At 39.8% G+C, this 24,780-nt stretch overlaps 1 protein-coding gene across 2 annotated transcripts; it reads left to right on the forward strand.

Moving 5' to 3' along the window:
* The first annotated feature begins 7,110 nt into the window (after positions 1 to 7,110).
* CA1H5orf46 (chromosome A1 C5orf46 homolog) lies at positions 7,111 to 23,628 on the forward strand. 2 transcript variants are annotated; one of them, XM_086701032.1, is made up of 4 exons: positions 7,114 to 7,471; positions 13,398 to 13,533; positions 18,305 to 18,362; positions 22,642 to 22,754. In XM_086701032.1, exons 1-3 carry the CDS (start codon positions 7,213 to 7,215, stop codon positions 18,351 to 18,353), a joined length of 444 nt encoding a protein of 147 aa, XP_086557158.1. In that variant the 5' UTR covers positions 7,114 to 7,212; the 3' UTR covers positions 18,354 to 18,362; positions 22,642 to 22,754. The 2 variants fall into 2 exon arrangements, with proteins under 2 accessions (XP_086557151.1, XP_086557158.1); XM_086701025.1 differs by lacking the exon at positions 18,305 to 18,362 and having other exon boundaries at positions 7,111 to 7,471; positions 22,642 to 23,628.
* The last annotated feature ends 1,152 nt before the right edge of the window (positions 23,629 to 24,780 follow it).

Genomic DNA, 24,780 nt, shown 5'->3' on the forward strand with positions numbered 1-24,780 from the left:
ATGTATTAGACACACATTGTGCTAAGGTCTTTACAGCACAATCTCATTTATGCTGATAATTTTTTTTATTTCTTTATTTTAGAGACAGAGAGCACAAGTGGGGAAGAGGGAGAGAGAGAGAGGGAGGGAGAGAGAGGGAGGGAGGGAGAGAAAGGGGGAGAGAGAGAGAGAGACAGAGAGACAGAGAGAGAGAGAGAGAGAGAGAGAGAGAGAGAGAGAATCTTAAGCAGGCTCCACATTCAGCACAGAGCCCAACATGGGACTCAATCCCACGACCCTGAGATCATGACCTGAGCCGAAATCAAGAGCCGTATGCTCAACTGAATGAGCCACCTAGGCATCCCATACGCTCATAAAAATTTTATGAAGCTGACACTCCTGTTATCTTCATATTCATGATGGAGACTAAAGTTTGGAGAGTACTAGCAACTTGCCAAATTTCACTGTTAGGAACTGGTAAGATATTATGTAATAAGATAAGGAATGTACAGAGACTGACCCTCCACAGTGGATGGGATATAAACAATTAGTGTGAGCATTTCAAGTACTTTCCAGGTAAATATTAGTCTTGATGAAGCCAGACGTGAAATCCAGGCCATTGGACTGCAGACCCGTGCTGTAAGACTTATTCTACACTATGACTAAGATAAAGTAGAACGATGGAAAATAAAACATGAAGGGCTTTATCCATCTGCAGTAAGCAATCAGGACAATTAGAGAAGGGAAATGACAGAGAATGTAAACATAATTATGTTTAGAAACATAAAAATGTCAGCAATGTTGGGGTGCCTGAGTGGCTCCATCGGTTGAGCGACCAACTTCAGCCCAGGTCATGGTCTCACGATTCGTGGGTTCGAGCCCTGCGATGGGCTCTGTGCTGATGCTCAGAGCCTGGAGCCTGCTTAGGATTCTGTGTCCCCCTCTCTCTGCTCCTTCCTCACTCGTGCTCTGTCTCTCAAAAATAAATAAACCTTTAAAAAAAAATGGCAGCGATGTTGAAGGGATGGGAGAGGCATACATTAGGAAGACGAGGTTGTTACTGCAACAGACAAGACAAAGTCCCAAACTATGACACTTAATAGTGGAAATGAAGAGAATTTGATAAATTTGAAGGCTATTTAAGAAGAGAACTGATAGAACTTTGTGAACAAATAAGTTTCATGGTGGAAAATGAGTTAAAGAAAATTAGCATTTCTAACTCTTATAATTGAATGGATGACAATGTACTTGTCTGAGATTGTAACAGGGAAATAAGAACAGCAGAAAAACTAACTGTGAGCTTTAATACTTAATGATTTGTGATTTCTTACTCCTCCCAACATTTTCTGTTTTTTCTTCTCCCTCCCTCCCTTTCTCTGTATTATTTAATGTTCATTAATGAAAGCAAATTTCAAGATTCAGCTAGCTCACTTTAATATTTACTTCTAATAACACTCAAGAGTCTGAAGGTTCATTCCTGGAAATATGTTATGCTCTTCAAGCCTCTTTGTTTTTGTAGATGTCATGTTTCCTACCTGAAGCATCTTCTCCACAACTTGCTTGCACAGTAAACACCCACAAACCTATTTTTCAATGCCCCAAACAAATGATGCTTCCATGATTGCCTCCCAAGACAATGTTAAACACTACCTGATAGACTCCCATAGGAATCTGTTCATAGCTCCCACAGCATGTCTCATATTTAAATTGTAATCATTTGGTTACATATTTGCCTCCTCAACAAAGGTGAGGTCAGAGACTGGTGCTTTGCATTTTCTTGTCCTTCGTGCCTAGCAGAGCACCTGGCAAATAGCACAAGCTCAATAAATGGCCACTGAATAAGAAACTAATAAGCTGACCAGTGGCATAAGGATCAACTAAGATACAAGCTTTGTGTAGAAAGGTGACAAAGACTATGGTGACTCCTCAGTACATGGACACCATGCACAAGGAAGCCCTTCCTGAAGCCACATGCATCCCTTCCAGGGTGGGTCTGAAACTTTACCTAGGGTGAACCAAAAACAAGAAAGGGGCAAATGATTTCCGTATGAAGAGCACAAGGGAAAAACATGTCCCGGATGTGACAGTAAAGAGAAACTGGGTCCTTCAATAACTTCCAACTTCCATTTTCCATATGTGATTTTAACTTCTCATATACTACCTTTTAATAATTTATCTGACCCCTCCTCCCCATTCCTGTCCTTCACTCTCTGATCTGGGGTGAAATGCAAGAAAACTCTCGAGGGCCTATCCAGGTAGGGTTATCAGATTCAGCAAATAAAAGCACAGGATGCCCAGTTAAATTTAAATTTCAACTGAATAATAGATATTTTTTAGTATAAGTATGTCCCGTGAAATATGTGGGACATACTTATATGAAAAAAATTACTCACTGTTTATCTGAAATTCACATGTAATGGAACATCCTGTGTTTTATTCCATAGCCCTATCTCCGGTTTACTTTCTGCCAACGATTAAGAAGGCACTCTATATCCTGCACCTTTGACACATCAAACTGAGCTACAACAAAGGTGAATAAGGTGGTTCAGATCTTCATTCAGAAATCAGTGGGAAATCTAGAGACTAATGGGAAAAACAAAGCAGACACAGACAGATCTGTGAGCGAGCAGGCGAGTGCAAGCTTACTTGTTTGACCTAGGCTTTTTGCCAGTAGCAGCCCTGAGCACATTCCCATGCAACACAATGTAATAGTTAAGAATATAAACTTTGAGGGGCGCCTGGATGGCTCAGTCAGTTAAGTGTCCCACTTAGGCTCAGGTCGTGATGTCATGGTTCATGGGTTCGAGCCCCGCATCAGGTTCCATGCTGGTGGTATAAAGCCTGGTTAGGATTCTCATGGTCCCCCTTCTCTCTGCCCCTCCCCTGCTCATGCTTTCTCTGTCTCTCTCAAAATAAATAAACTTTTTAAAAAAAGAATACAAACTCTGAATTCACACATCCTTGAGTTTGATTCCTTGCTCTAGTTCATATATAATTTTGTAACCCTGGGCAAATTACTTAATTTCTCCAAGCTTGAATTCCCTTCTATAAATTAGGATAATAATAGCCGCCTCCCACATGCTTCACTGATATGTTGCATCTAAGGTGATACCTAACCAGAGAATCAACATTGGCCTATTAACCCTAATGCTGCTTGCATGGCTAACTGTCACTACATCCTCTGGGACAACTCAAGGTAGAAGAGGATAGGACAAGACAGGAGAGAGGAGCATAGGATAGAACAGGATAGGATAGGACAGGATAGAATAATAGGATAGGAGAGGGTAGAACAGAAGGGAATGGAATAGAAGAGAATAGAAGAGAATGATTAGTCTACCACTTATGTTTTACTTAGTATGTACAAGGCACTGTGCTAACTGTATGCATGTATTTTCTCCTGTGATCCTTGTAACACCCCTGAGAGATATCATTACTCCTATTTCATAGATACTGGATCCAAAGCATAAATAAATTAGGAAATATTTCTAAGGTGGTAAGTCACACAACTTGTAAGTGGCAAATCTGAAACTCAAACCCAGTTCTGTCTGATCCCAAAGCCCATGCTTAACCTGTAGTAACACATACATCAAAATCTTTCTGTGGGATTTCCACTCTACATTGCAATTCTTTTCTGCACTAAGAACTCTGATGACTTTCATTTATGCATGGAAATGTCCATAGGAATTAAAGAATTCCATATTCCTTTCATTCTCGTATCTTCTCAGCAAGGACCAGGGGAAGGTCCTTATCTTCCTCTTCCCAGCCCGGATAAAACCATCTTTCATAATCTCAGTTTCTCCTCTACCTAAAGGCAAATTCATTTGCTTATGCCAATGAAGGATAAGTCACAGCTTCTTAATTGCTATTAATATGGCACACAATAGGGGCACCTGGGAGCTCAGTTGGTTAAGCGTCTGACACTTGGTTGCAGCTTAGATCATGATCTCATAGCTTGTGGGTTCAAGCCCCACATTGGGCTCTGTGCTGACAGCACAGAGCCTGCTTGGGATTTTCTCTCTCTGTCTTCCCAGCTTATGTGTGTTCACTCTCTCTCTCTCAAAATAAATAGGCAAAATTAAAAAATATATATACATGGCACACATTGAAAGCTCCTTATTTACAATAGCCAGGACATAGAAACAACCTAACTGGCCATCAGAGGATGAATGGATAAAGAGGTTGTTTTGTACACACACATGTGCGCGCGCACACACACACACACACACACACACAAATATACACACAGTGGAATATTATTCGGCCATAAAAAATAACAAGGAAATTCTACCATTTGTAACAACATGGATGGAATTTAAAGGCATTATGCTAAGTGAAGTAAGTCACACAAATTACTGTATGATCTCACTTATATGTGGAATTTAAAAAACAACACCAGCAAAAAAACCAAACTCAGAGGAAAAAGAGATCAGGCTTGTGGTTACCAGAGACAGAGGCTTGGATGAGGGAAAATTGGAGGAAGGTGGTCAAAACATACAAACTCCCAGTTATACTAAGTACTAGGGACATAATGTACAACGTGACTATGACCAACACTACTATAACACATAGGAAAGCTAAGAGAATAAGTCCTATGGGTTATCACAAGGAGAATTTTTTTTCCTTTTTTCTTTCTTTTCATTGTATCTATGAGAAGATGGATGTTGGCCAAACCTGTTGTGGAGATCATTTCACAATACATGTAAATCAAACCATCATGCTGTACATCTTAAACTTATATAGTGATGTATGTCAATTGTATCTCAATAAAACTGAGAAAACAAATAAAGTTTCTTTACGGCGTAGCAGGTATTTTATCTGTTATCTCCTATATCCTTAAATAGTGCAGACAAATAGGCACAAATTATAATATGTCCCAGTTTTACAGATGAGGAAACTGAGTGGCATCAATCATTTTCCAACATCACAGATATTAACTGATAAAACTATCACACAAGGCCAGGTTTCTTTTCTCAAAATTATTCTTTGATTCATTTCTTTTGTTGGGTATCTTCTCCTTTAAGGTACTATTCTGGAAACCAGAGCTGTCTCAGTGAACAACATAGACCAGAATCCTTCCATCCTGGATTTTAACATCTCCTGGGAAGAGAGACATTAAATAATCAAACAAAAGAGTGAAATGCTAAGAAGGAGGAATACAGGGGCACCTGGGTGGCTCAGTCGGTTCAGCATCCTACTTTGGCTCAGGTCATGATCTCGAGGTCTGTGGGTTTGAGCCCCGTGTTGGGCTCTGTGCTAACAGCTCGGAGCCTGGAGCCTGCTCTGGATTCTATGTCTCCTTCTCTCTCTGCCCCTCCTCTACTTGCACTCTCTCTCAAAAGTAAATAAACATTAAAAACTTTTTTTAAAAAAGAAGTTGGAATACAGAGTGTATAAAAGATTATGATAGAGGGATCTCAGATTAGAGAGTCACAGCTTTCCTCAAAAAAGAGGCATTTTAACTGAAATCTGAAGCTAAAAGGAATAAAGCAACAGAAGAGATAAAAAACACGGCAAACTGAGTATCAGACCCAGAAGGTATTTAGTCAGGATCACACAATGAGTCACTGACAGTCATAGAATCCAGCTATCCTGACCCTGAAAGTGGTGTTATTTCCTTGACACCAGACCACTGAAAGCTGTGTCAGGAACTTGTCTGCATGCCCATTTAGATGGTATCCTTCAAAAGCTCTCTCCCAGGCCTCTCTCCCAGGTTACAATATTCAGTCTTTGCTCGCCTGTACAGTGTTCTTATGGTGAATTAGAGCCCTCTGAGGGCTCAAAGCTTGTGCAAAGCAGTAGGCATTGTTAGCCTTTCCCATGTGAATACAGTCACATATCGGGGCCGATGGCCTGGCTAACAGAGGAAGCTTGAGTGTTATTTTCCCACTAACCCTACAGGACAAGCACAACGCTCAATCTTAAGTAGTGACTCTGAAGGCACAAATCTAACTTTTGAAACCTTTCTACTATGGACTACTATCTCTAGATCACAACCCCTTGCATAGGAGAAACAGGATCAGAGTCTTTTTAAGAAGATAGGTTGGAGAGACCTGGAAGGGTCCAAGCAGAGCTGCCTGATGGCTTTTAAGAGCAATGTGTTGCCTTGCAGGAAGTACTAACCTGGGAGTCAGAGGGTTATGTCCTAGCCTTGGTTCTGTGACACCAGACAAGCCTCCAGTTTCCACACCTCAATTAATATGATAGGGCCCTCTGATACTCACAGTGTATATGTTTTGGTCAATCTCTAAGTTTAGGAAGTTTATTTAGTTCCTAAACTAAGGCCCCATCCCAATTAACTAAATTTATCAGGATAAATTATCAGGATTAGCAGTTATCAGGATAACCAATGTCATATAGACTTGAACCAAATTTTACCCCATTGAGCGCTTGTATTCCATAGGGATAGTAGTTTGCACCTGAAATCCATAGTAGCATCTCAATCCCAATATTCTTTTTCACTGAGTGCAAAAATTTATTTTTCTTTTCTTTTTTTAATGTTTGCTACATGCATTGAGTGACATGTATTCAGTTCTGAAGAAGATAGTCTTGACCCTAAGGAACCTACAGCGTATTGGTGGAGACGGTAAACACACACCTATCAGACACAGAGCAGAGTGTCCACCTCTGCCGGGAAGAACCACAGCAAGCTTCCCAAGGACATGAAGTCAAAGCTGAGACCAATTAGAAAATCCATACTAAGCCCCTTGAAGATTCAGGAGTGAATAAAACACTCTGCCCTTTGATACATGGACCAAAGAAGAAGAGAACTCAAATACTTAGTTCGCAAACAACATGCCAGGGTTCTAGAATAGAGCAACTGTCTGGAGTGGGGTGGAATCATCATCATCAGGAAGGTTTCCCAGGGAAGGGGGCATGTAAACCTGAGCCAGAGGAATAAGTAGAAATGCTCTAAGGGAGATGATGGGGAGGATGTCCAGGGAAAACTAAAGAACATGAGGTAAAGACATGAGGGTGTGAATGGGTGTGCCCATGTGCGGACAAGCAATTAGTTCAGAGCATGGGAAAATAAGCAGAGTGCACAGGGAGGGGGATAGGGGAGGAGGCACACCTCACCAATCTGATTTGTTGCTTCCTCCCTGGCCCTGCATTGTAACTCTGCCTGATAACTATCGAATCATCAATGCTGGCACTGGAAGTCTCTCTAAAAGAGTTACTCCAGTGCTGTTTATAAAATACACAGTAGAAAAATCAACAGGGGTTTTCTTCCCCTATATGAAAAACTTTGGTTTAAAAGACAGGGCAGGGTTCATCAGTAGAGATCCAACAGCAAGCTGCGCAGATATCTTGAGCAACAACCTAAATTCCATAGCAGGTGATGTCACCTATAAATGCCCTATAAATGGAGGAAGTCTTCGGGTGCATCTGAATGATTTATCTGCACAGATACCCAGTGCTACAAGCATGGCTGTCTCAGCACTACGGCTGACGATTGTCCTGGGACTACTGGTCTTAATCCTGACTTGCCAGGCAGGTAAGTGCTTCTGACCGCAGCTCATACCTTGTGCACTGTCAGCTAGGATTGCAGGGAGGTGGCAGCACTGCTCCAGAACGTAAAGGGGAGAGGGGGGAAGGGGACTTTGGGCAATGCAGAAAGAGCACTGGACTAGGAGACAAGAGGCAGATCTTCTAGATTCTATATTGTTTATTTCTGCTCTGATCTTTATTATTTCTCTTCTTCTGCTGGATTTAGGCTGTCTTTGCTGTTCTGCTTCTATTTCCTTTAGGTGTGCTGTTAGATTTTGTATTTGGGATTTTTCTTGTTTCTTGAGATAGGCCTGGATTGCAATGTATTTTCCTCTCAGGACTGCCTTCGCTGCATCCCAAAGCTTTGGATTGTTGTGTTTTCATTTTCATTTGTTTCCATATATTTTTTAATTTCTTCTCTGATTGCCTGGTTGACCCATTCAGTCTTTAGTAGGGTGTTCTTTAACCTCCATGCTTTTGGAGGTTTTCCAGACTTTTTCCTGTGGTTGATTTCAAGCTTCATAGCATTGTGGTCTGAAAGTATGCATGGTATGATTTCAATTCTTGTATACTTATGAAGGGCTGTTTTGTGACCCAGTATGTGATCTATCTTGGAGAATGTTCCATGTACACTCGAGAAGAAAGTATATTCTGTTTCTTTGGGATGCAGAGTTCTAAATATATCTGTCAAGTCCATCTGATCCAATGTCTCATTCAGGGCCCTTGTTTCTTTATTGACCGTGTGTCTAGATGATCTATCCATTTCTGTAAGTGGAGTGTTAAAGTCCCCCAAGAGGCAGATCTTCTAACAAAAAGAAAGGATTTTTATTCAAATGTGCTTCAATTACAGCCTCTACCCTCAGTGAATGAATGAAGTTTGGAATGACCTTTTTTCTTATGTAGTCATGTGATACCGCGACACTATCATATTATAAATTTCTTGACAGCCGGGAGGGGAATTTATTTTTTGATGATTCTAACTAATAATGTTTGGAGGGAAAAAAATGTATACTCTGGAGTAAGACTCCTAGGCCTGGTTCTACCATTAATCAGAAATCTAACTTCAGGCATGTTAGTTAACCTGTCTGGACCTCACACGTTGAAGGGAATATCAATAGTTAACTTTCTCATAAAGTTATCATGAAAATTAGAGACAAAAACTGTAAAAACATCCGGTCCCTAATAAGCACCCAATAAATATTAACTGCTATTGTTATCACATATTATCTCATTTGATTCTCATAATAATCCTCTTAAGTAAAAATGCCAAGTTTTATCACGCTCCTTTGGCAGGCTGACAGACAAAACTTGCAGAAGGAAAGTCACTTGGGTATAGACACAGGTAGACGTGGCATGCCTGGGTCTGAAATCCCCAGTCCCTCCATTCTGTCCGTTATCATTAAGTGCCTACTTCTTATTTAAAGATTTATTTTTTTAATATTTATTTATTTATTTTGAGAGAGAGAGCAACATCAGGGAAGGGGCAGAGAGAGAAGGAGAGAGAGAATCCCAAACCGGTTCAGCACTGTCAACACAGAGCCTGACGTGGGCTTGATCTCAAACAGTGAGATCATGACCTGAGCCAAGGTCAAGACTCAGATGCTTAACAGGACTGAGCCACCCACATGCCCCATGCTTACTTCTGTTATGCCCGTTCCAAGGATATAGGGGACCACAAGGCAGCTTGCAAAATTCTCATTACTTTTGGCCTGCAGAATATGGTGAGCTCTTGACTGGTCTCAATTCAGAAGGATAGGTCAGAAAACAAAGCCAGTGCAAATATTTAGTAACAGAGCCTTTTGCTTTTCTAAATGTAACTTGGCAGAACTCAACACCCTCAGCCACCCACAGTCCACCAGCACAATATACAGACACACACTCTAATGACATTATCACAGGGGCACCTGGGTGGGTCAGCTGGTTAAGCGTCCAACTTTGGCTCAGGTCACGATCGATCTCATGGTTCATGAGTTCAAGCCCCGCGTTGGGCTTCTGTGCTGACAGCTCAGAGCCTGGAGCCAGCTTCAGATTCTGCGTCTCCTTCTCTCTCTGCCCCTTCCCCACTTGTTCTCTCTCTCTCTCTCTCTCTCTCTCTCTCTCTCTCTCTCTCTCTCCTCTCTCTGTCAAAAATAAATAAAACATTAACAAAAATTAAGAAAAAAAGATTTATAACAGAATTACCAAAGAGGTGGCCTCAGACACTACCGGGTCCATCAACTCCTTAAGTAATCAACACAGCAAAGTGAAAGGTGAGATTTATAGCCTAAGGACCAGTCCCCAGCTGTCTCTCATAAACCCTAAAACTGGTTCAATCAGTTCACTGCTTTGAACCTCAGTTTCTTCATCTGTAAAATGGGACAACAATCAACTTCACCTGGTCAAATGAATATGCCTTTATAATCACTTTGTAAACAATAAATACTATACAAATATCAGCAGCACTGTATTTTTTTCAGAACTTTATAATTACATTGACTGAAAAACTCAACCAAGTAGTTAATGTAAATAAAGGCCAGTCCATATTATATTTGAAAAGAAAAAATATTCTGCTATTAGCTTTAATAGTTTGTTTACAGTATTTCAAATTTGATTTTTATTGTTGGTTTTTCTGTTTTTCAACATTTTCAAATTTCTTAATATTTTAACCACTTTTTTAAATTTTCATAATCTCCTAAAGCACTACAGGAAAAAGCTAATATTAATCATTTTGTTGCTACTATTATTATTAACATTATAGTTCATAATATATGTACCCATTATTATATATTATATATAATTTATTATATATATGCACCCATTATATTATATATAATATATATTCATGATAATACAGCAAGCATTTATTGTGGACTTACCTTGGGCCTGGTACTGTGATAAGTAGTGTATGTATGTGTATATATATATGTGTATATATATATATACACATATATATATACACATTTCATAGATATTTTACATGTGAAAGATATATAAAATATCTTTCAATCTTGACAATAACACAATGAATAAATTGAGAGACAAAGTATTTAAGAATTGTGTGCAAGGTTCCATGGTGGATTTTTTTTTGTTGAAGACAAGAATCAAACTCAAGTATATAGGACTCCAAAACATATGGTCCATCATACTCTAAAACCTCCTAATATAGATGTGGTTCAAGGACTGGGGCCTATGATCCAAACTTCACACATATTCCAAACTAGGGCTCTTTGCATATTGACAGGCTAGCATTTTGTGTCGTATTAAAATAAAAAGTCAATAAAATTAACTTATTATGCAAGTAACCATATAGCAACACGGGAAAAAGGAACTCACTTTTCATGCAAGGAATTGCTGTTTTGTACCTGGTAAATGTCTTCAGGGGAAACTGCTTGAAGATAGTATTATATCATGTAGATAATGTGCTCTGTGTAGTTAAAACAATTTAGGTTCAAACCCTGGCTCAACCACATTCTAGATGTATGATTTTAGGTGAGTCATTTAACTTCTCTGAGCACCTGTTTTCTCTTCTATAAAACTGTTAATACCTTCACTGAACTAAATAAAGATTAAGGCACATCATGAAAACACAATCCCAGTACCTGCTCAGTTGGCATTATCTTTCCTTCTTCCAGTGATGAGAACAGAGAGCAATTCTGGTCACTGAGGTGGCCCTGCACTTTATGTAAGGATCATGTCTAGTATGTTCATTCATATCTCAACTCTTAGCATATGCTATGTACCTAATAGTAAGCTGAAAAAAAATACTTAATGAAAACATTAACAGCTGAATGAATAAGTAATTGGTATACTGATTTTGGTTATAGGTCCCAGTCTGGTGCTCCTATCAAATCTTTTCTTGTGGCATAGTAAACAACAAATGTTTGCAAAATTGAAAGCCACATGTTTTGACTAAGAGTTTCTATTTTAGGATACAATACAGATGCAAGCCTTCTAACATAATTTTTGACAGCCTCCACACTAAAAGCTAGTTATGTCTCCTTCATTCAGAGTTGGGGAACAGTGCCTAGATGTTGGAACTCTTTGAATCAAAACTTGTGGTGGGGTTACCATGTGAAATACAGGACACCCAGTCTAATCTGAATTTCAGATAAACAATGAATAATCTTCTAATGTTTATTTATTTTTGAGAGAGAGAGAGAGAGAGAGAGAGAGAGAGAGCAGGGGAGGGGCAGAGAGACAGAGACACGGAATGTGAAGCAGGCTTCAGGCTCCAAGCTGTCAGCACAGAGCCCAGTGAGGGACTCAGACTCAAACTCACAAACCGCGGAGATCATGACCTGAAGTCGAACGCTTAACCCACTGAGCCACCCAGATACCCCACAATTTTAGTTTAAATATGACCTAAATATTGCATGGTCATTCTTATACCAAAATTTAAAAAAATTGTTGTGTATCTGACATTTAATTGGGTATCCTGTATTTTTATTTACTGAATCTGGCAACACTATGTGTGAGGCTACACTAAAACTAAAAAACAAAAATCCCACTTTATCCTGGCACCAGCGTCCAGAGGGGAGTCCACTTGAAGCTACTAACTGCCACTCTTCCATTACTTTGAATCTCCTGAACCAGTGAGACCACTAAGCAAAGCCAAAACGCCCCAAGGGAACTTGCATGTCACCAACCTCACTCCCTGGACCCTTGGTCCTCCTTGCAAAAGGCACTTGATTAAAAGTGAAGGGTAAGAAACCTGAATTTATAGTTCCATCTTCTCTTGCTATTTGCGAGGTCTCCTGCAAGTCACTTAATCCTTTCAGTTTCTTAGTCCAGTGAACTAAGAACTGCATCCCTCGTAAGACTGGTCAAGGGTAAAATCACACAGCATTTAGAAAGTCATTATTTACAGAACTATAAAATGATGTACAAATGATAGAATTTCTCCTTGTCATCATCTTTATTATTCTACTTTCAATCTTACACTTGTGGTTAGATCGTAGCTTTGCTGTCAAAGGCTATTCAGCTCATTTTTGTTGTTGATAACTTGTATTTTATAAGTAATCTCTTGGGGCGCCTGGGTGGTGCAGTCGGTTAAGCGTCCGACTTCAGCCAGGTCACGATCTCGCAGTCCGTGAGTTCGAGCCCCGCGTCAGGCTCTGGGCTGATGGCTCAGAGCCTGGAGCCTGCTTCCGATTCTGTGTCTCCCTCTCTCTCTGCCCCTCCCCCGTTCATGCTCTGTCTCTCTCTGTCCCAAAAATAAATAAATGTTGAAAAAAAAATTTTTTATAAGTAATCTCTGTGGTAGAAAAATTAGACAATATAAAGAAACAAAGATATTTCTATCGTTAATAAGGTGGGGGGGGCATTATGCAGTTCTGCACAGAGTGCTTACAAATCCAGATTTTAGTACTAGTCAGACATGGGACTGAATTCTGTTTTGGCTGCTAACTCTGTGACTTTGAACCAGCTCGTAAACCTCTCAACTTCCACTTCTTGAACTTAAACTTGAGATAAGAGTTTTGCCTACCTCACAGGGCTGCTGTGAGAATAAAATGATGTCACAACATATTAGCTTGTCTGACATAGGTATATGCTCAATAAATGCTACCCGTTATTATGCCATCATTATTCTCATTACCGCTTGCCGGGATTGCATGGAGAAAAGTACATTAAAATGGGCATTCTGTATTTCAATGCTGGAACTGGCTGCTTAACTGTGGACAAGTTACTTAACCTCCATGAGCTTCAATTTTCTCAACCAGAAAGGAAATCAACGTCTACCTAAGTATCGACACCTGTTGTTTTTAGGAACAACTGAGATGATGCATGTGATGACTTCGGCCAGGCAGGCATTAAATGTTCAACAAATATAACTGTACGAGGCTGTATAATTAATGAAAGGGGGTAAAAAGTGGTCTAAGGGTTCCCTTCAAAGAAAAGAGGCTTCCCTTTCTTGTTGCAGAGAATCACTTCTGAGATTCTGTTTTGTTTTTCAGATGACAAACCAGATGACAAGCCAGATGACTCAGACAAAAAAACAGAGCCAGATTTTCCAAAATTCCTAAACCTCTTGGGCACAGAGATCATTGAGAATGCAGTGGAGTTCATCCTCCGCTCCATGACGAGGAGCACGTAAGCACTGTGACAAACCTTGCTTTTGTCCAGTTTGCTGTTGGTAATGACCACGTTGCATTAAAATGAATGAGAAACAAAACTGTGGTGCATGACAATGTATTATTTGAGTTGAAAAGTATTGCCCTATCTTGAGATATATTTGCATCTGAATGAATTTCCCTGAACTCTTTTGGAGTGTACGCATTTCCAACAAGTGCTTCCGTAAAATATTTTTAATCTCGAGACCAAGTAGAAAGGAGGAAGTGCACTGGACCAGGGAACAGAAAGCCAGGTTCTGGTCTTGACACATGTGCTACTTGGCTGGGTGACCTTGAGCAAGGCCCTCCCTCGCTGAGTGCCTCAGTTTCCTCATCTGTAAAGTTAAAGGAATAAAGGACCCACCCAGGGCAGGCACTGTAATTCTTTGGTGAAGGTGGTGGGTAGTGATGTGTTCATTAGTGATACATGTGGTGAGTCCCGCTTTTATTTTCTAGTTTGAGAAACTCAAGAGGGTTAGAGAGACTAGCTGATCTCTCCTCAGAGACAATCTGGAGAACCTCTCATACGAGTGTTGATCATGAGGGATTGCCATGGTGGCAGCGCATACAGCCCATAATCTTCCCAATGTTCTCCACCTGCTTCCGAGCCCCTGAACACAACTCCTAACACATCTTACTCCAGTCTACACAGGCTCTGATTTTCACATCTACTTCACCCTGTTCTTATTTGCCCCACAGTAATCTCCCCACTTTCAGCTCTCTGGGATCCAGTTTGTTCTGAATTGCCAGATGCTTTCAATCTCCACCTCATGGAGTCTCTGCCTCTAATTCTCTCCTTCCTAGATCCCTAAGCAGAGTTTGACAATGTGTGGTCTATACTCTCCTGGAGAATTTATACAAAATGCGTTTTCCTTCATCCCATCTTGTGTCTTCCTAGGACAAAGCTAAGGGTACACTTGAGAACAAGCTTTCTGGTAATTCTGATATCCCATCAATTTTGAAATGCTCTGGACTACAATGCTGGGCCTTGATGGTCCGCATACCCTTTAAATTTTTATTCACATTTTGTGTAAGTGTGCATCTTTGCATTTTTCTAAGGAAAATGCTTCTGACTTTTATTAGATTCTCAAAGGGGTCTATGACCAAAAACAGATTAAGAATCACTTCTCTTTAGAAATCATCAGGGGCCATGTTGTAATCTGTGATCTGCTTAGACCAATATATTATCATGTGGATGGGCAGGATTCTGCATACCATCCTTATGCACAAATTATTGAAACTCACAGATATTTATTTTTGCATTGTTATTTTTCTATTGTGGTTGCTTTTGCAACTGCTGAGTTACAATGACTGTTAATGTAAACAAGAAGAAACTGACAAGCAAGCAGGAGCAACGCCCACTATGTACAAAGTACATATTACACTCCAGCTGAATTCCTATTGTTGTAAATCAAAACAACAGCAAGCAAGGAGTTGAAACAATATTTCTTTTTATTCCTTCCCTGGGGAATTCCCCAGACATGAAAAAATACTGCTTTTATTCTTCTCTGTTAACCCTGGAAGCTCACTGTTGGAAATACTGGAGAACTGCTTGCTGTCAGCTCAGGGTTCAGGAACAGCAACTCCACTTCAACCATCTTCTCTGTTCCTCATTGTTTTCTATGCAAATGATGTTTTTCCTGTTTCTGGAACTTAAAACCATCTCAGGCTCTCTGATCTTGCTTTCGTTTCTGCCTAAAAGGCTCTTCCCTTCTCTTGTAGCTAGTGCTTGTCCTGCAGCTCATCTAAAAGTCACCTCCTCAGAGGGGCGCCTGGGTGGCTCTGTTGGTTGAGTGTCCAACTCTTGATTTTGGCTCAGGTCGTGATCTCGGGCTCCGTGCTGGCAGCATGGAGACTGCTTGGGATTCTTTCCCTCTCTCTCTGCCCCTGCCCTGCTGGTGTTCTCTCTCTCTCAAAATTTATAAACTTAAGAAGTCACCTCCTCAGAAAACAATGCTATAATCACTCTTATTAACACTATCTTCTTTCATTCCCTAGTTTTCTATTACTTTATCTTGTGCAATTATAGTGCAATTATAACATATATCACCACCTTTATTTTCAATCATGTGGCTATATGAAAATAGGGACCAGATCTAACTAGCTTCTGGCTCTAACACAGTACCTTATAGGTTAAGTGAGGCACTTAGTGAATAATTGTTGAATTGATTAATTAAGGAAAGGTATCTTCAAGATCAGATATAAAACCTATTACTGCAATTTGACTGAGAAATCCTGGGGGATCTTTGTTGAAAGACATAGCAGTCCTTGCTCAGGGGAAAAATCTAGCTGTCCTTTGTCCAAGGGAAGACCATAGATAGGTTGGGGATGGGGAGTGGGAGGAGATCATCAAGAAGTATTTCTAAGCACTTAGTATACACAAAGTAGGGGCAGAAATTTGAAGGAAAAAACTCAAATGTAAATCCCTTCTCAAAGATTTGCAGTCCTTATGGTATGATGACCCAGCAAAAGCAGTAATGACTAATATGCTAAATAAGATAAATGTCAGCAAAACATCACAGGCAATTTCTACAGAAAGGAGCTGTGGTTGATACCAGGATGCTTAGGGGTATGTTTATAGCAAAGATGAGATGCAATCTGGGTCTTAAAAGACTCAGTGAGATTTGAGTAGAAAGACAGAATGACAGGAATGAGGTACTTGATAAAAATGAGAATTGTCTTTATTTACTCCATATCTTGATGCCTAAGTAGTGTGTCAGGCACGTAAAAATACTAGATATGTGCTTTCAGGACAGTGAATACAATAGCTCACCTTCTCCACTCTGGATTACTTTAGAGCCATGTGAACTGGATTCTGGTCACCATTGTTCTGAAAAATATACATATTCTTAATTCTTCTGACCCCCCCCCCCCCCAAAGGCTCCAATTGTTGTGAATTTCCCCTCACCTGCTGGGTTTCCATGACATGGCATTTTCCTGTTTCTCTCCCTACCTCTAGCCACTCTTTCTCATTCTTTTTATAGGGCTTTTCTTTATGTATCTTCCCCTTAAATATTTCTCTTCAAAGCTCCAAATGTAACCTGCATGGGTTTTCACATGGGTAGTATTGGAATCCAATGACTTCCAAAATCAGATGTCTATTGCCTTCTTTTTTCTGAGCTACAGCTGAAATGATTAATTGCTTGCTACAACTGCTCCCCAAACCCATCACCCCACAAACTTGCTCCTCTTCACATGTTCCTTATCTCCTCACATGTCACATCCCCACCCACCTGGAATCCAGAAACCTCAGGGTCCTTGTGGATCTTTCTTGCTTGTCACCACCTTCATCACATTGCTGAATATTCTACTTCTAAATTTTTCTCCTGTATCATTCCTTTTCTTCAACTCCACTGACTAGTTGGCCTGGTGGAGTCCTTCATCACCTCTTTACTGAGTTCTTTTTATTAGATTTATGGTGAGTTCCACCGTTTCTGTCTGTCCTCACTCCAAACCATCCTCTGCTTATTACCAGAGTTATACAGTAAAAACACAAATTAGGTTCCATCACCGTCATTCTTGAAACCTTTTTTCTTGAATTTCCACAGCCTACAAAATCAGAACAAATGCATTCAACTGGTGTTAAATGTTCTTCCCTGAAGCCAATCAATTGCATATCTCACTCCTGAAGTCAAACACCCGATGCCCCCAATGACAAATGATTTGTTTCAGAACCGGTCATGTATGTATAAACCCCTAACATGTTTGCACATGGCTCTTCTGTCTGCCAACAAGGTCTGGTCCCCAACTCCAACTCCATTCTGTTTACCTAGAAAGTCTAATCATTTTCTAAAGTCCAATTCAAAGACAAGCTCTATGAAGACATCACAGACCCCTACGATTACAACATGCAGGTATTCATACTTTGGATTTCATTATGCTTTGTAGGAACTTTCACATCGATTTTCTTTCCCTCTAGTTGTTTTAAATTACTTGTATCTGATTGTGTCTATTTTTTCCACTAGACTGTAAACTCCTCACAGGCCACATTTTAATCATCTTTATCTTTTCAGTACAATGGTTCTTTAAAAAAAATTTTTTTCAACGTTTATTTTATTTTTGGGACAGAGAGAGACAGAGCATGAACGGGGGAGGGGCAGAGAGAGAGGGAGACACAGAATCGGAAGCAGGCTCCAGGCTCTGAGCCATCAGCCCAGAGCCTGACGCGGGGCTCGAACTCACGGACCGCGAGATCGTGACCTGGCTGAAGTCGGACGCTTAACCGACTGCGCCACCCAGGCGCCCCTAATGGTTCTAATACTAACCTCAGATCCTGGAGATCCCAGTTTTAGACTTTGCTTTGCCATTTATCAGCCATGTGTCTGGGACAGGTTGTTAAATCTCTTTGAGCTTTAGAAGTTTTTTCATATACCATATGAGATAAAAATTAATTTATCCATTTATTTAATATTTAATTCCAACATTTATTCATTTATACTATATGCCAGGCACTGTTCTAGTTACTAGGGATATATTACTAAACAAATACACCAAAATATCTGTCTTATACAATTTATATGTGAATAGACACCCATGAATAGATTTGTTGGCAAATTGAAAGAGATAATCGTGCATAAATAGCTTGCAAACTACAAATGTTATGGAAGTCTTAAATCTTATTTTATTTATGACATTGGAAAATCTGCAGAAAAAAATAGTGGCTCAAACATAAGACATTCTAGTGATCATTCTAATATTCTTGCTTAATCTCAATCATAATCCACTTTTTTCTCTTTCTTTTATTTTTCAAGAGGATTTATGGAATTCGATGATAAACAAGGAGAACATTCAGCAAAGTGACTTCCCCAGGTGATTCTTAACTTACAATTTACAACTAAAATAATAGAATATTTAACAAAGAAAAAGGATCTGTCTTATTTTATTCAATTGATTTGGGCATCCCCATGCCTACTTATAAGCAGAAAAAGCGGGGTTTTTTTGGTTTGTTTTCGCTTTCGTTTCTTTTTTCAATTTTTTAAAAATGTTTATTTATTTATTATGAGAGAGAGATAACAGAGAGCAAGAGCATATGCAGGGAAGGGGCAGAGAGAGAGGGAGAGAGGGAATCCTAAGCTGACAGCACAGAGCCCAATGTGGGGCTCCATCCCATGAATCGTGAGATCATGACCTGAGCCGAAATCAAGAGTTGGACGCTTAACCAACATCATTATTGGTTGGACTGTCCCCTCCATTCAGACAATCTTAATCACAAACACGCACATTATTATCAGGATACTGAGGTTTCTCATTGAATCCCAAGAGCTCTCAAAGGACTAGAGCTACATGTGTTGGACTTCTAGACCTGTACTGTCCATTAGGTGGACAGGCGCCCCTGCAATAGTTTCTTAAAATTAATTTTAAATAGAAGTATTTTTTATCACCATAAAGTCACTGACCTAATAAGATTATCTTAAGAGAGGAGGCCCAACTATGGGAAGAAACAAGAAAGCACTGGGAGTTAGGAGACCTGGTCCTGCTACAATGCTATCAGTAACTTGCCTTGCGCACATAGCACCTATGACGTGAGGGGAGTGTGTGCACTAAAATAGAAGGGCCCATGTAATCGTGCAATTAGTTACTCATGAGAAGAGTGAGCTCTGCTGAACCTCATTCCAGGAGAAAAGACTAACAAGCTCTCTAGTCCCATATAGTTGTATTTAGAGTAGTCCCCCCTTATCTGTGAGGGATACATTCCAAGATGCCAGGGGACACCTGACACCGTAGATAGTACGAATCCCAGATATATGTTTTCTCCTCTACATGCTTACTTATAATAAAGTTTAATTTACATATTAGGCGCAGTAAGAGATTAACAACAGTAACTAATAATAAAATAGAAGAATTATAATATGCCTCAAGAAAAGTTATGTAAATGTGGTTTCTCTCTCTCTCTCAGAAAATCTTATTGTACTGTACTCCCCCTTCCTCATCTTTTGATGATGTGAGATGATGAAATGGCTACAAGATGAGATGAAGTGAGGTGAATGACACAGGCACTGTGATACAGTGTTAGGTTTCTGTTGATGATCTGACATTATATCAGAAGAGGATCTGCTTCCAGACCTCTGTTGACTGTGGGTAACTGGAACCACAGAAAGCAAAACCACAAATAAGGGGGAACTACAAGCAGTATAGTCTGAGCGCTCAGAAACACCTGCTCTCTCCTTATTCTATTCTTTCCTGAAAAGACAGAAATATCAAAACAGAAATGATATAGCTGGGAAGGTAAATATTATATCAGCAGCTAGCATGAACTGAGTACTTACTCTGTATTAGGCATTAAGCAGAGTGTCATGTATGTAGTACCTAATTTATTTTTTTTTATTTATTTATTTTTTTAATTTTTTTTCAACGTTTTTTATTTATTTTTGGGACAGAGAGAGACAGAGCATGAACGGGGGAGGGGCAGAGAGAGAGGGAGACACAGAATCGGAAACAGGCTCCAGGCTCTGAGCCATCAGCCCAGAGCCTGACGCGGGGCTCGAACTCACGGACCGCGAGATCGTGACCTGGCTGAAGTCGGACGCTCAACCGACTGCGCCACCCAGGCGCCCCAGTAGTACCTAATTTAATTCAAACACCACTATGACATGGTATTCTTCCTCTTCTTTAATTTTGTAAGAATGTGACCAAGTCACTAACATGGCCATGTTAGTAAGGGAAGAGGGAAAGATGTGAACATAGGCAGCCTCATTCGGGGGTGTGCCTTCTGTTACTAAGCAGTTGTGCTAGTGGAGAGCAGAGACCATTGTAGGAGGAGGCACTTGAAAACACTATGTGATCTTACACAGGCCTTCAAGTTTCCCATAGAAATAAAACACTACACCTTTGGTTAACTGAGTTACCTTACATGCATCTCCAGGAAGCATGGCCTTTCTCAACTTCTATTTCATATCTTGTCTAGGAATCCTCCTTTTCCCTACTGTCTTCATTTCCTAACCTAGGTCTTAGTAATGTAAGCTCAGCAACCTACTATCAGATTACTCAGGGACTTAGCCCACTCTTTTCCATGAGCTTCTAAGGACAGAAGTCAGTCCTGGGCATTAGAATCAAAACAAGCCCAACCCAGACACTTCTGATTCTCATGCCAAAGCCAGCTAAGTTTCTAAAAACATTCACTTATGTTTGCATGTTTCTGTTTCCATCATCTCAGGGAATAGCCTACCTCTTGTTGCAGGTGTCCTGACCCCTTAGCTGATTTCATTCAGGCTGCTGGGATACACCTCTACCCATTGGTACCCACACCCTTAATCTTTAGAGTGCTACCCTAGCAGTTCAGTGTATAAGCCAGTCCAACAGACAAGGCAATATGAAGGGTTAGAAAGAGCAGAAGACACAGAGAAAAAATAAGTTCAAATTCTAACTTGGCTACTTACTGGTTGTCTATTGGCCTCCTTGAGTTTCACTTTACTCCTTATGAAAATGTTAAAAATCTTGGGAACTTAATTGTTCCAGATCTTAATGCCAGATTTTTTTTTAACTGTGTATAAAAAAAACTTTGAGTAGATTCATGAAGCAATTATAGATGCTCTAATGGGCTGGGAGGAATGGCTCAATTAGGGATATTAAAAAATTGGGCTAGAAAGAAGGAAGCCTCTAAGGCAAAGATTACATTTTGAATGGTTTGGTCAGGAGTGTCTCTTTAAACAATAGTGACTGTGCATTTAATAAGTAGCTTTAAAAGTTGCACATGTATGATAATTGCCACATCTAATCAAAATCAAGTCACCACTTGAGAATTAAGTGACTCACAGCAATGCCCCAGTATACAAAATGTGGCCAAAGTTCTACATATTCCCTAAATTAAGATAGATAAATAGATACATAGATATCCCATCTTCCTTCTACAACATATGCCCCTTTCTTACATATTTTATTCTTTTAGTGCTTATTTCATCGGTACCTACTATTCTGCCAGTACTATCAAGATAAATAATGATGTCCAGCCATTGAGAAGTCGATAGTCTGGGCTATCAGTTGGGACAGTGTACCCCAGGACTGTGGAGGGAAACGATACAGTTATGTATAAAAGTGCCTTGGACATGCCTTGGAGGAAGGAGATAAGGAGAAACACCTGGAAAAAGGAGTGGGCATTAAAAGATCTTTACCAAGAAGGTGAACCTCTGCTCACATTCTCAGATGATGAACAAAGTGGGGCAAGGTCTCAAAAGCAAATCATCCAATAGACTGGACACTTAACTAATCTGAGACCCTCCCAACCTCTCCTCAATCACATTGGTAAAACTTCTTTATCTTAATAGACTTAAAATCATATTTCCTGTTGTCCAGCATCACTTGAAATGAATCATAAGTATTCAAGTCCCCTAGTGTCTTAAGTCACTAGACACCTTAAGGTATAAATTACCTTTCTTATTAAAAAAAAAAATCTGATGAACCTCACTAGGCTATTATCAAAAGAAATAAAAATTAGGAAAGTACTTTCTGAATCTTAATTTCTAATTACATGTTTCAATTAAGAAAAAATATACTATGGACCCAGTAGATCTCATGTTTAGACTTGCTGAGTCAGAACTTCCAAGGGAGGGACCTGGGAATAAATACACTGGGTGTGTGTGGGGGCAGGGGGAGGGGGGCACTAAATACATTTAATGCTCATGCAGCTGATGAGCAAAACCGCAGCTGGGCATGACTTTACTTAATATCCACTCCATGACGTCTTATGGGAAAAGCTTCCTGCAAAATTTAGAGGAAAAAAAAATTGTCCTCCCTAAAAACTGCTTCTTTTCTAAGATTTTTGTCGCATTGTCTATTTCTTTCATTTTCTTTTCATGTCTATCCAGAAACTCAAAGTGAAACTGATGACTCATTTCATCTCTGAGTTTAACCTGTGAGCATTCTCCCTTCATCCTTGTTGCTCATCCTTACCACATATATCTTGTATTTTCATTTTTGTTGTTGTTGCTTATTTCCTCAAATATGTATTATAGTTGGTTTCATTATAAATCATCTCCCATTTTAAAGTGTGGAGGCATGCAAATGTTAAAGATTAGAAACTCTGTATTTTTCTTAAATCTTAAACCCTCTATAGCTGGTAATTGTTTCCCTCTATCTGGCTTGTATTTCTAAGGACACACCCAACATGGCTCCAGAATAACCCAAGGGGAGCAAATCCTGCTTTTCCAGTTCTGCTTCACGAGTCCGAGGCCCCAAAGCAGCTCCAAGCAAGTTCTCAGGATTCAGGACCTGGCTCAACCAAATACAGCTTATTCTGAACATCCTGATTTTGCCTTCTTGCCTCTAGAAGTCAGAGGACATGTGTCTTCTTAGGGGTCACATACCCTATTTAAATGAGATTTTTGTTGTTGGTGGTAGTAACTTTCCTGAGCATCCTTAAAGTTTAATGATGCAAAAAATATAAAATATATAAAAGTGATTATTGGCCAGAATAATCAAAGAATGGTTCAAAATAAGAAAGTCAAAGCTCAGATAAAGTAACAAGTCCAAAGTCACACAATCAGTAAATGACAAAAAAGGAATTTGAAACGGACTCCAAAGAACAAACTCTAACTCCTAAAAAAATATGAAGTTTCAGAGTTAAAAGCTTCATCTATCCTTTTGCAAAGTCTTTCAAATACATCTGAGCCTATTCTCCTGGGCTAGGTAAACTAAAAACCAACATTTTTTTTTTAACTAACTAGATTATTACTGTTCCAGATAGTCTTTATAATTCTCAAAGAATAGCATAGAGTGTCAGGGATGGAAGAGTCCTCGAATAGTCTAGTGCAGCTCTTATATTTGCTCACCACCTCATCACACAGAGGCAGGTCCCCAGTAGCCATTGCTGTCACTCTTGCCCACTAGGTCATAGAGAATCGAATGCCTGTAAAACTTGACCCAGTGGAGCCAGAAAGATTCTCCCAGAATTATTGATATGGAGAGTTAAGACCAGACTGAAATCATGGAGCTGATGATAATTAAAGATCTAGAATATAGGATCTCTGTACTACTGCTAATGAGTTCTCACAAGCTGTCCTGAGACTGGTCCTTCCAAAGCACTCCGGCTCTGAAAGTGACTCCAGTGTTTCAATAAATCTTTTGTTTGTCTTGTTTCCTATTTTAATAGCCAGAATATGTTTGCATGCAGCAAAAAGAGACTTTAATAATATAGGTAACTAAACAAAGAGTGAACACCTACAAAATACTGAAAATACACGTTCAAAATACTGAAAATACACTCTCGGCAATAAATTCAGACAAGCCACCTTCTGCATTTTCCAGAGACTGTGCCAATTTCTTCTTTTTTTCCAGCTTTACTGATATATTACTGACATATAACATAGTGGAAGTGTAAGGTACAAACGTGATGATTTGATATACATATATATTGCTAAATTATTATAAGCATAAGCTTAGTTAATGAAACGGCGGGCCTACGCCGGCCGACTCCATCTTGTTCTGTGTCCTTCACCTTGACCACACCTCCTCCCCTTGAGTAACCCCCCCCCTCACCTGCCTAACAGGACTCGGACCCTTCCCCAGCCAATCGGCTGAGGCCATAGCCATTACCTCACCAACTGCCCCTAGGCCCCAATAAAACCTTTGTCCTTTTGAAACTCGCTCTCTCCCTGGTATCTCACCGCTGCGTTGGTGCAGGTAGGGGATTGAGCTCGAGCTAGCTCGAATAAAGGCTCTTTTGCTTTTGCATCGGACTCGGCTCCCTAGTGGTCTTTGGGGATCACGAATTCTGGGCATAACAGTTAACACATCTATCACTTACATAGTTATCATTTTTTTTTTTTGGAGTGAATATGTTTAAGATCTACTCTCTTAGCAACATGTAGGTACATGATACAGTATTGTTAACTACAGTCACTATGCTGTACATCATATCCCCAGAATTTATTGTTCTTATAACTTGAAGTGTGTACCCTTCGACAACCTTCACCTATTTCTCCCACCACCTCCCTACTCTTGGCAACCACCAATCTACTCTCTATTTCTATGAGTTCCATTTTTTTTTTTAAGATTCCACATGTAAATGAGATCATACAGTATTTGTCTTTCTCTGCCTGACTTATTTCACTTAGCATAATGCTCTCAAGAGTCATCCATATAGTTGCAAGTGGCAGGATTTTCTTTCTTTTAGGCTGAATAATATTCCACTGTGTGTGTATGTCTGTGTGTTACATTTCTTTATCCACTAATCCATCAAGACACTTAAATTGTTTCCATATCCAAGCTATTGTAAATAATGGCTGCAGTAAAC

Source organism: Puma concolor, chromosome A1 (assembly GCF_028749965.1).
Source record: "Puma concolor isolate L17-30 chromosome A1, mPumCon1.1.hap2, whole genome shotgun sequence".
NCBI lineage: Eukaryota > Metazoa > Chordata > Mammalia > Carnivora > Felidae > Puma > Puma concolor.